Raw genomic sequence first — 12,854 nt, forward strand, 5'->3', positions numbered from 1 at the left:
GTGTTCTCGCAACCTTTGATGGTTGTTTTCTCAGAATGTATTTTTTGCCTGGCGTGGCTGCTCATTCTGGCTGCTGCTCGGGAACTGTTTATTGGATTTCCATGGGGTTTTTTTATTCCGTACCTGAATAAATTTTTGGGGGCAAGACAAGCCCGCCTTTTTAAGTTATTGTGTCTGAATATTGTCATAAGCAGTTAAAATTTGCCTAATGAAGGTCTAATTGGCAACACTAAATTCAGTGCTGTGCTAAACTTTTCCAGCAATGAAATTTATAAAAAGGGCTCTTTCTTGCCCTGGGGCACCTATCCAGGAATGACCACAATGAATTTCACAGTGCCAACACTATTTTCAAATTCCCCAGGCCTGGAATAAGCGACCTATGTAAACCACATTGATATACTCCTGTAACTTGAGAACCAGTGCCCACAGCCCCATGTAACTTGGCAGTTCTTCAAATGGTTATGCTGTGAGCCTACCCTGAAAATTTCATTCAGATATATCAAGAAACAAAAAAGTTGGTGTTCAAGGGTAGCCTCCACTCTTAAAAGTTCTGTCATCGTAGTTATTGATTAGTCCTCATCAGTTCCACTGTATAAGGAACGCCATGTTTGATGAGTGTAGTTAAAACTTAGGATACCGGTTTTTGGGGTGCCAATGCTGGGGTATTTTTTCTTTTTCGCTCCAGGGAGCTATGCCTCTGCTGCAGCAAAGGCGAGTTCTGAGTTGTGTCCATCGCCTCATTAGAGGCTCTAGACTTCCGCGGTGAACCCGCGGGTGTACGGTTCGTGGGCTTCTCCCGACTGGGGGAAGCCTTGCGGGCGGCCGACTGAGGGGCCGGCGGGCCCTTGTTCAGAGGTGGCAGGGCAGCCTTCGCTGCATCTGCCAGGGGCGGGGGTGGCCCTACCTCAGGTTTTGCCTGGGCAGTGGCCGAAGCCTGGTGTGGTATGCCGCCCCTGTGCACCAAAAGTCCAAGCCCTTTCGCGCGGTTGCGTAGTCACGTGCAGCTAGGCTTTGGCGGGTAGCTTTGTTCGCGTTGGGTAACACATTTCGAGATGTTCGTGTACATCGAATATGAATCTAGCCTCAAGACGGCAGTGGTCGAACACACGCAGATTCAGACTATACACTAATAAAAAGGAGGCATTTAACCCATTGGACGCGGACGACTTCGAGCCGGCCGACACCTACCGCGTTCACTCGTGCAATGGAGACAACTCGGACTGTGAATACGTCAATGTCAAGATCATCCATATGACAGAAACGCTGGAGGAAATGGTTTTATATAGAGCAAAGCGGCCCAGGATGTCAGTTGTCCAAGAAGAGGTTGACTCGCAGAAGCCCAGGGAAGAGGGACCACAGCCCTCCCGGCCATCAGCACGGCGGCAGGAGAGAGGCCATGCTAAGTGGGTGCTGAGGCAGCGGCTGATTGAACGCGTCCTGCGCGACTATGAGATGGAGCCCATGCCTGCGAATAACCCCAAAGCCTTGGAAAATAGGCTGCGGGCCATGGAAGAGCAGCTGAGCAGAGCGAAGCCTGGCGAACATGGTCAGAGTTCACCAAGTGCAACCGGGAGTGGCGACAGCGTGCCCAAAAGTGCCTACACAGTCCTGAGACAGAAATATGAGGCTTTGCAGCGGGACATTGAAGAGCAGCCAGTTCAGAGAGATGAGCCAGCATATGATAATGTATTTCATCTGGGCCAGGTGCAGTTTGCTTACCAGCAGACAGTACTTTATTCATTTCTTGGATTGTAAGTAGTTTATTATAGGGTTCCTTTGAACTGCCACTTGTCGGGAGTCTTTGTTTTTCAGCTGTGTTTTTGTATTTGAGGAATGATTCTCTATAGTGAGATGAACTGGAAACTGCGGAAAAATATTCACCCAAAATATCTGCCTGTTCTAAATTTGTATCTATGCCAGGGGTTGATAGAAACGGAACTGTGAATGGGGAGTAGCTGCCATTTATGTTTTTTACCATCTCCCACATTTGTTTTGACGTAATAGAGCTGTGTATTGAGGACACTTAACGTTGCCATGAACTTTTTTTCTGCATTACGGCGAATATATCGAGCTTTTGCTCTGGACTTATTGAACTTTATAGAATTCTCCTGCGTTGGGTACCTACAGAAAATTCCCCAAGATTTGTTTTGCTTCTTTTTTGCATCTCTGCTTTCTTGTGTATACCAAATTTTGTGATTCTGCTTTACTACTCCAGATGACCAAGGAATTGCTAGGCGTGCAGCGGTTAAAATACAGTTTGTGATAGCTTCATTCAGTTCATATATGCTGTGATCGTCTGAATCTATTTTATCTAAGCTGGCCCTTTCTCTAAAAAGTGCCCTGTCAGCTAAATGTAACTTCCACCGTTGGGGTTTCGTTGGGGTGACTTGCGGTGGGGATGTTAGGTTTATTATTACAGGGAGGTGATCGCTGCCGTACGGGTTATCGATGACATCCCATTTAAAATCACAAAAGAGAGAGGGTGAACTAAAAGACAAATCTATGGAACTCATTTTTTCCACGCTCGGAGAGCAGTATGTATCTTTGCCGGTGTTTAGGAGGCAAACGTTATTAGAATAAGATCTAAAATATGACCTCTGGCATCAGTGTGTGCAATTCCCCCAAAACCGGAGTGGGCATTAAAATCGCCAACTAGCAGATATGGCTCTGGTACCTGTTCTAGAAGGGATTCTAAATCATGAAGTGTTACTGTTACGTGTGGCTCGAGATATATGGTACATATTGTGAGTGTTTTAAAATGAAGGATAGTGACTGCGACGGCTTCGTATTTGGTTTTAAGTTTGATCTCGCGGGTTGCTACACTATTCTGGATGACAATAGCAACACCTCCAGACAGTTTGCTTGCTTGCTCTCGGTCACACCGAAAGACATTGTACTTATTTAAAATGTTTTTTTGTTTTGGACCTAAGTTGGTCTCCTGTAAGCATAAAGCCACCGGGGAAATTGTGTTTAAGGAGGGACGCGGCCCTTGAAAACCGAAAAATCGCGAAAAAGTTGCTTTTTGGAAAAGTGAATATTCTGACAGTTTGTGTCATAAACTACCGGTTCTGCAAATATCAATGCCTAATTCGTCGTGAAAGTACTTCAAATTAAATATCGAATAAATCGCGGCAGCTGCTGAGCTGCGAGAAAGCGCCGAAAATACCCCAACTTCGAGCGCGTGCCGTTTCTCAGCCAGCGAACCGAGCGCCGCCATCTTGGTCTTGTTTTGTTCGTGAATTCTGGTTCTTTTTTTGCCTCCGACAACGACCACGGCGGCAGCATGGTGGAAGCGTGGCTCGCTTGTGATTGGGGCCCTCAAAGCACCTTTCGAGCTTCCCTCGTTTGAAATGCGAGGCTGGGCGAATTGGGCGAAGGGCGCACTCCTCGAGAACGCGGGGGATTGCGCGGCCGCTATTGGGTGCTGCACGTGCTGACGAGACGGTCCCCTTTCGGCGGCGGCCGGCGCATCGTCTGCACTCCATAGCTCTCTCTTTTTCTCGTTGTTGGCGGTCTTTGTGGTTTGTGCGCTCTCTTCACGTTTCGCCAGGTGTGTTCGCTGTTGTCACCGTCTTTACGATATCTCGCCGTGCCGTCCGAACAGTTTCCTGCAGACTGTTGCGCGGTCATTCACAATGCGTCCAAGAAAGCGAAAGACGCTACACACGTTTGGTGCACGGAAGCGTGCTATGAAGTTGGTTCGTGCGGCGAAGCGTGCCACCAACAGCCACTGTGTCGATGCTTCCAGCCGCACAGCTTTTGCTACATCGCTACCAGACAGTGATTGCGTCGTCGCTTTCAGCGACATACCAGCAGCTTCTTTGGTGCAAGAAAGCGTTGCTTCGGGCACGCCTTGTGTACCAAACTCTTCAACCTCGGCGATTGCGGCCTCCAGCTCCGGTCTGGAATCTGCCCCGAAGCGTGACAATGCGTCGTGCGCCGTTCACTTGGAAACGCATTTCCTGACGCGCGAGGAGATCGAGGTGGCGGATGCACAACGTGCTGTTGTTCAAGAAAGACTTGCCGCCATGCCAGCGACACAACGGAAGTTTGAAGCGATGACGCCCGATCCCAGATCTGCCACCGCTACAAGTGAAGGTGCGAAATTTTGCCTTGTGCAAATGGATACCGTAAGTGACCTGCTCTCTAGCACCTTGTGCATTGCCTTGCACCCGGGTTGACCGTTCAAGAAGGCACCCAGCTTGGACTGGCAACAAAGCTTGAACTGATGTACCCACATTTGGGATGGTTGCAAGCTCGTGGAACTCCCAATGCCAGAATGAAGCAATGGCCTTTGAAGTGAACATACGTGCCGTTATGGCAATGAAGCAGACTGGCAAGGGCCAGACAGCTCTCAAGGACTTCTGGGCAACGATGAATGTATCTCACAGAGGGCTTCATCATAGCACATTCCAGAAGCACCTGAAGAAGACATTCAGGGACAGAGAGATCCATTGCATGGACAAGTTCTCCGCCGAATCAGCTGCTGCAGTGAAGGAGGTCTACAAGGAGATGGACCCAAGCTTTTGCAGAGACATCACTGCAGCATATGATGGAACTTGGCATAAGCGTGGCCACACATCCCACATTGGAGTTGGGGCGGTGATTGAGTACCATCCAGGCCTCATCATGGATGCTGTGGTTCTGTCTAACCAGTGCCTTGGTTGTCAAGTAGGACCAAAACCTGGAGATGCAGATTACTCAAGCTGGCATGAGCGTCATGTTTTCCAGAAAAACACTGATGCTAAATCCGGGAGGATGGAAGTAGAAGCAGCTTTGATTCTTTTCAACCGTTCAGTCTCAAAGCACAACCTGCGTTACACAACGCTGGTTTCTGATGGAGACAGCGCCACCTTCTCAGCCCTTGTGGAAGAGAACGTCTATGGACTAGTCCCCACTGTTAAAGAAGAGTGCCTCAACCACGTCCAAAAGAGGATGGGCTTGGCACTGCGGAACCTTGTGCAAAAAAGTGAAAAGTCACTGGGAGGGAAGGGCAGGCTGACAAAGGCTCTCATTGATAAACTGACAGACTATTATGGCTGGGCCCTGAGAAACAACTCCAACGATGTGGCTGCAATGCAGCGTGCAGTGATGGCATCGTACTACCATGTCACATCAACTGAAGAGGGCGTGACTTCTGCCCAGAGGGTGCCAACTCGTGGTGCCGTCATAAGGTTGCCGAGGCAAGTGATTCACCACAGCCAAAGCACAAGTACAGCCTTCCAGGCTACGTCGCTGAGGCTATGCTGCCTGTTTACCAGTGCCTCTCGCAGGCTTCTCTTCTGCAACGCTGCCTGGGTGCAAAGATGCAAAATGCGTCCGAGTCTTTCCACTCTGTCCTATGGTCCCTGATGCCAAAGGAGCAACACGCGTCTTTGATTGCTGTGCAGACAGCACTACATGAAGCAGTGCTGAGATATAATGCTGGTTGTCAAAGGACCACCAAAGAGATCTCTATGTCAGTGGGGCTCACACCTGGCCACCTAGCCATCCAGCTAGCTGCAGAAAAAGATGCCCTGCGCATGGACAAGGTCGAGAAAAGAAATCGGGTCAAGAATGAGAGGCGGCAAAGGAAAAAAGTGCGCAAGGACACCACCAGCTATTCTGAAGGGTCATTTTAGACCTAGGAATAGGTTTTAAACTTTCTCGAGGGCCATGTTTAGAAATGACTTTTTTCCTGGTGTGGCTGCTCATTCTGACTGCATTTCGGGAACCACTTATCGGATTTCCATGGATTTTTTTTTATTTCGTACCTGAATAAATTTATAAGGGCAAGACAAGCCCACTTTTTCAAGTTATTGTATCTGAAATTTGTCATAAGCAATTAAAATTTACCTAATGAAGGTTTAATTAGTGACACTAAATTCAGTGCTGTGCTAAAATTTTTCAGCAAGGAAATTCAGCAAAAGGGCCTTATCTTGCCCTGCAGTACCTATCTAGCAATAACCATAATGAATTTCACAGTGACAGCGCTGTTTTCAAATTCTCCAGGCCTGGAATAAGGGACCTATGTGAACTATTTTGATATACTCCCGTAACTATAGAACTAGTTTGCACAGTTTCACGAAACTTTGTATGTCTTTAAATGGTTATGCTGTGAGCCTACCCTGAAAATTTCATTCAGATATCTCAAGAAACAAGAAAGCTGGTGTTCTCGCAACCTTTGATGGTTGTTTTCTCAGAATGTATTTTTTGCCTGGCGTGGCTGCTCATTCTGGCTGCTGCTCGGGAACTGCTTATTGGATTTCCATGGGGTTTTTTTATTCCGTACCTGAATAAATTTTTGGGGGCAAGACAAGCCCGCCTTTTTAAGTTATTGTGTCTGAATATTGTCATAAGCAGTTAAAATTTGCCTAATGAAGGTCTAATTGGCAACACTAAATTCAGTGCTCTGCTAAACTTTTCCAGCAATGAAATTTATAAAAAGGGCTCTTTCTTGCCCTGGGGCACCTATCCAGGAATGACCACAATGAATTTCACAGTGCCAACACTATTTTCAAATTCCCCAGGCCTGGAATAAGCGACCTATGTAAACCACATTGATATACTCCTGTAACTTGAGAACCAGTGCCCACAGCCCCATGTAACTTGGCAGTTCTTCAAATGGTTATGCTGTAAGCCTACCCTGAAAATTTCATTCAGATATATCAAGAAACAAAAAAGTTGGTGTTCAAGGGTAGCCTCCACTCTTAAAAGTTCTGTCATCGTAGTTATTGATTAGTCCTCATCAGTTCCACTGTATAAGGAACGCCATGTTTGATGAGTGTAGTTAAAACTTAGGATACCGGTTTTTGGGGTGCCAATGCTGGGGTATTTTTTCTTTTTCGCTCCAGGGAGCTATGCCTCTGCTGCAGCAAAGGCGAGTTCTGAGTTGTGTCCATCGCCTCATTAGAGGCTCTAGACTTCCGCGGTGAACCCGCGGGTGTACGGTTCGTGGGCTTCTCCCGACTGAGGGAAGCCTTGCGGGCGGCCGACTGAGGGGCCGGCGGGCCCTTGTTCAGAGGTGGCAGGGCAGCCTTCGCTGCATCTGCCAGGGGCGGGGGTGGCCCTACCTCAGGTTTTGCCTGGGCAGTGGCCGAAGCCTGGTGTGGTATGCCGCCCCTGTGCACCAAAAGTCCAAGCCCTTTCGCGCGGTTGCGTAGTCACGTGCAGCTAGGCTTTGGCGGGTAGCTTTGTTCGCGTTGGGTAACACATTTCGAGATGTTCGTGTACATCGAATATGAATCTAGCCTCAAGACGGCAGTGGTCGAACACACGCAGATTCAGACTATACACTCTAATAAAAAGGAGGCATTTAACCCATTGGACGCGGACGACTTCGAGCCGGCCGACACCTACCGCGTTCACTCGTGCAATGGAGACAACTCGGACTGTGAATACGTCAATGTCAAGATCATCCATATGACAGAAACGCTGGAGGAAATGGTTTTGTATAGAGCAAAGCGGCCCAGGATGTCAGTTGTCCAAGAAGAGGTTGACTCGCAGAAGCCCAGGGAAGAGGGACCACAGCCCTCCCGGCCATCAGCACGGCGGCAGGAGAGAGGCCATGCTAAGTGGGTGCAGAGGCAGCGGCTGATTGAACGCGTCCTGCACGACTATGAGATGGAGCCCATGCCTGCGAATAACCCCAAAGCCTTGGAAAATAGGCTGCAGGCCATGGAAGAGCAGCTGAGCAGAGCGAAGCCTGGCGAACATGGTCAGAGTTCACCAAGTGCAACCGGGAGTGGCGACAGCGTGCCCAAAAGTGCCTACACAGTCCTGAGACAGAAATATGAGGCTTTGCAGCGGGACATTGAAGAGCTCCGGGCTCAAAACTCTGATCTCGAGAAAAGCCTCAAGTCTAAAATTTCTGAAGGTGAGGGAAGCCCTGTCGGCACCGCTAGGAGTGGAGCCCGTGAGTGCACTGTCCCTGTGCAGACACCTGCTGCCCAAGAATCAAATGGCCACGTGTCCCACACTGAGGACTGTGCACAGTTGGGTGCCCATTCAGGAGAAAAAAGATCGGCTAACAATGCGAAGAGGGGCATTGCACCAAGCACTGTTCCAGCGTCGACATCTTCTGCCGAAAAATCAAAAGGCTACACATCCGAGGCGGAAGACTGTGCACAATCATGTTCCCGCTTTTCATTTGCTGGCCACACATCCGAGGCTGAAGACTGTTCACAATCATTTGCCCATTCACGAGCTGAGCCCGATTTGGATGAAAGTTTCAACACTGATCGACCTGAAAGTGTGTACAACATGCGTGGTGATGAAGAAGATCCTATAAAGGCCGGCACCCGTAGAGAGGACGGAAAGGTTTACGCAGGGTGCAATCACTGGATTTCCTTGATGGATTGGGAAAGGCTCTTTAAAGCCCCGACGGACAGTAACTTCTGCGCCCAAGCTGCCAGCATGTTCTGGACCGAGGAGGAACTCGTCAAGCTCAGCGTGACCGGCAAAGTTTCAAACGCAGCCGTGGCCCGGGGCACTGCAGTACACCGGCTGCCGCTGTTGCCGGAGAAACTCGGTGCCGTCAAAAATCTGTTCAAGATGTACACCATCAAGGACGCTTTTGCAGCACGAAGAATGAAAAACGTACGCAGTCACCTGTCCGCTTTTCTCTGCTACAAGCGTCAAAGGCACTCACGCCGGTTAGAATGTTGTGGTGCTACAGAACCTAAATGCTCATAGCTTGCTTCGATTTTGCTACTAGTAAATCGGGAAGCTAAACTGAACAAAATTTTTTTATTCTTTCCTGCACGACTGTCACTGCCCATTATTTTCCATAGGTAACGAAAAGGACTGGGAGCGTTTGTTGTACACTGGTGCTTCGCTGATGAAAGAAGTGCTAAACAGAGTGCATTTATTTTGTTAGTCAGATTTTGCAGTAACATTGCTGACTTCGGTAAAAAAAAAATTCTCAATTTTGACAACCTCAAAAATGCTCACATTCTTGGCATTGTGTTTCATTGCAAAAAAACTGATCACATTTGTTTCCTACAGTCCTTCAATGCCGTTTGCTGATTACTGTATTGTTGTACAGCTGTCTGCCCAGTACAATTACTTTTTATTATGTAAATGCTGAATGGTGTCATCCACCAGTATCATAGCTATTGATAGCTCTCTATTTTTATGCATCCCTGTTGCATGACACCCACCAGGGATATTTCAGGTGCTTTTTTTTTCACCAAAGGCTGAAAACCTGAAAGGAATCACTTTACAGCTACTACATGTGACTCGGGTGTTGGGCTGTTAATGTAGTTTCGCTTTGGATTGAAGCTTCGTTACTCTACATTGCTGTGTAGAAGTTGGCACCAGCAATTGTTTTCCAAGTTTATTTTACTGATCCTGATGCAAGCTTTCCAGGAAAGTTTTAACTGATTTCTGTCAAAGAAAGAATTACCAGTAGGTTTTTCCTGACTATTTTGGTTTGATCCACAGCTTTGTGTTCTCCCGAGCACCTTGTTCAAACTTTTTTAACTTTGTTGCCGGACCTTAACGCATTTTGAATGGAGAAATACTGAACATATTTTATAAAACCAAGGTCACAAACATTTGTCTTTTATTTTTTATATACATGTATCAAATGATCACCATCATCACCACCTTTATCAGCCTACATCTTTCTCTGTATGTTTGCAAGCTTGTTTTGGCCACCGTGTCAACTTGGTTAAACTACTCCAGTGGTTTTCAAATTTCTTGGTGACCAACCTCACCTCCCATGCCTTTTTAGGTATGCGTGTGCCATTTCCGCCACATATCTGTGCACCAAGCACCTCCAACTATCAGGTCTTGCATCCCAAAGCCCATTCAGGTGTTTCTGTGACATGGACATTTCTCAGTTACCTAAAATGCTGATCCCTGACGGTGTCTGCTTTTAGCTCACGTAACTTGTTGAATACTGCAATGTCAAATGCACAGTGTTGTGTTTCTACCATGCTACTGAATCATTAATTCAGGTACCATGTTAAAGGTGCAATTTTGAGTGCTGATGGTGCTGAACCTTCTTTGGAACGGAAGTTGTTTTCATGTTTCTTGTTTTTATTCATCTTTGTCATCAAATGAGTCAAAACTGTATCAGGCTCAGATTACTCTGTGTATAATGTGTATTTTGTGTTATGCGAACACTGTGCACACATCGGCGAAATTTGTTTTTGCTGTGAACTGGAAGGCTGAGGGGAGTCCTTTTCGTGCTTCTTGATAAGTTATGTTTTTCTTTGTCTTTATGGTTATTTCTTTCTCTCCTTTCCAGGTCGGGCACGACCTCGAGTACGCGGGATGATCCCCTTCGCAGTTCGCGCACAGTGGTGCAGCATTGCAGTCCATGGATTCGTGATTGTTTGACGAACATTTGGCACATGTTTGGTGGCCACGACAGCTCTGTGAGCCATGGCCAAATCTTTGGCATTTGAAGCAGCGTCTGAGGTTTGGGATGTATGGTCTTACATTTTTTAAAGATATCCTACTTCTATGTTTACGGGAAGTTGGCTGGAGGCAAGGGTCAGGACTTAAGTTTTGTTGGTATTTCCTTGTCGCCTTTTCGGATTTTGATACGATGGACTTCTGTGACATTCTGGTCTTTCAGAACCTCCAACATCTCTTCTTCAGAAAGGTTCAGGAAATCATGTTCAGATATTACTCCTTTGGCTGTGTTCAGTGATCGGTGGGTAGTTACGGTTACACGGATGTCTCCGAAGGACACTAAGGTTGGGAGTTTTGAGTATTGTGCTTTGTCGCAGATTTGAAGGAGGAGGTCACCACTGGCTAACAATGTCACCTTGTAGCCAATGCCCAGAGCGTCAGTAAGAGATTTGAAAACAATGAATGGAGAGATTTTTCTAGCTGGTTGCTCTGCATCTTCACTATGTACAACATGATACCTAGGGAAATGTTCTTTTGTTTTTTGGAAACACTGGGCAGTTATGTCTTCGGTCCACACTCTTTTTAGAGCACGATCATTTTGTGAGGAAGGGGGAGCCATAAAGTGTGTGTAATGTTCGGTCATGATGCCAGCCACCCACCATGAAGCCCAACTTGGGGACGGGACAGGAACTGGCAAGCAAGTCTTGCCCACTATAACCTAATATGACACAACTCAGGGTAGTTGGTCACACAAGGTTAACCCTCGCTGCCAGGAAGAAGGAAAAAGTAATTAAGAGAGGAGAAGGCAGGAGAGTTGTGAGGAAGAAGATAGGAAAGTGAAAGAGGAGAGGACAGGAAAAGGCGACTGCCGATTTCCCCCGGTTGGGTCAGGCTGGAGGTGCCGTCTATCTACAGGAAGCTTGGGCCAAAGTGGTGTGTTGCCTCCGTCGAGGGACCTTAAAGGTCCAAACGCTCGGCATCGGCTCAACCACCAGGATCCCCTTTTCCCCGGACACGGCGATGCCACACACGGCTAGGCACGGGTGCTCGGGTCCGTGGTGATGCACTGTTCACCATCATCCCCTCGCGAGGATGCCCCTGCGGATGCTCGGGAACCCATGGTGTCGCCACTCACCAACGTCTGCAAGCTGCAGACGCCCCCCTGCGGGGAAAAGTGATATGCGTGCCACTTTACGACGGAGATATAGATCTTGCAGATCAGCGCGTTTCTTCAAGGCTGTGATGCTGGAATGACGTGAATAATCAGAGTAGATGAAACGAGCTGCGCGATTCTGCAATGATGCGATGTTATTATTAAATATGCTCGATGAGGGTCCCAAATAGCCGAAGCATATTCAATTTTAGGTCGAATAAGAGTGGTGTGAGCACGTAATCGGAGGTGAGAGGGAGCATGCTTTAAGTTATGTTTTAAGAGGCCTAATGACCGATTAGCAGATGCAAGAATAAGGTTAATGTGGTGGTTCCATGTTAGGTCTGAATGAACATGAAGACTGAGGTATTTATACGTGGTTACCAACTCGACTGGAGTGTTATTTAAAGAATACGCTGTTTGAAATCGAGACATTCGGTTAGTAAAACACATAAATTTTGTTTTGGAAAGGTTAAGTTGCATAAGCCAAGTAGAGCACCATGCTGTTACTGTCTCGAGGTCAGATTGTAAGGCTAGGCGATCTTCGTTAGTATAAATTTTGAGATAAATTACACAATCGTCGGCAAAGTCTGATTCGGGAAGAAATGGAGTTCGGTAAATCGTTAATAAATATAAAAAAAGCAAGGGGCCAAGCACGCTTTCTTGTGGGACGCCAGAATGTACTTGGCTCAGTGACGAATTATGGTTATTGGCACTGGTAAACTGAAACCTGGAACAGAGAAAATCTTTAACCCATGTAATAACAAGAGGGTGAATATTAAGAAGTGTTAGTTTGGTTAACAACCGGTTATGAGGGACCCTGTCGAAAGCTTTGGAAAAATCAAATGTGGAGTCGACTTGAATTTCAGCATCAACAGATGGATGAAACCAGCAAGTTGCGTTTTGCATGAGTACCCTTTACGGAAGTCGTGTTGGTGTTTAAAGATGATATTGTGTTCTTAAAAGTTAAAAACCTGCGAATGAATCACATGTTCAATGAGTTTACAAATCGTGCTACTTAATGAAATTGCTCGATAATTCAGTGGTAAAGAACAATCACCGGACTTGAAAATAGGCACAACCTTATCTAGGCGCCAGTCACGTGGAACCAAACCAGATGAAAGGGATTGCAAATAAATAGTGGACAAGATGCTATGGATACCTTCAGATGAGTTGAGTATTTTGTTATTAAAACCTGGGTGATAAGACGCTGATGTCGTTTTAAGTTTTCTTAGTAAAGATAAGATACCAGTCTCGCTAATAACTATTTTGGACATTGAGGCATTAGAATGATTCGTAGTAGCAGGGACTGAATGAACCTCTTCTTGGGTAAAGAGTGATGTGAATGCGTCGTTAAGAA

At 46.9% G+C, this 12,854-nt stretch overlaps 1 protein-coding gene and 1 pseudogene across 1 annotated transcript; both read left to right on the forward strand.

The window, feature by feature from the left end:
* The first annotated feature begins 2,292 nt into the window (after positions 1-2,292).
* On the forward strand, positions 2,293-5,815 carry LOC144110584 (uncharacterized; annotated as a pseudogene).
* Positions 5,816-6,960: 1,145 nt separating this feature from the next.
* Positions 6,961-8,751, forward strand: LOC144110594 (uncharacterized). The gene has a single exon (XM_077643616.1). It carries the CDS (start codon positions 7,201-7,203, stop codon positions 8,671-8,673), a length of 1,473 nt encoding a protein of 490 aa, XP_077499742.1. The 5' UTR covers positions 6,961-7,200; the 3' UTR covers positions 8,674-8,751.
* Positions 8,752-12,854: the final 4,103 nt, after the last annotated feature.

This window comes from Amblyomma americanum, chromosome 1 (genome assembly GCF_052857255.1).
Source record: "Amblyomma americanum isolate KBUSLIRL-KWMA chromosome 1, ASM5285725v1, whole genome shotgun sequence".
NCBI lineage: Eukaryota > Metazoa > Arthropoda > Arachnida > Ixodida > Ixodidae > Amblyomma > Amblyomma americanum.

Excerpts from the sequence above, each read along its gene's own strand:
- LOC144110594 (XM_077643616.1), top strand. The coding sequence starts at position 7,201 with ATGTTCGTGTACATCGAATATGAATCTAGCCTCAAGACGGCAGTGGTC.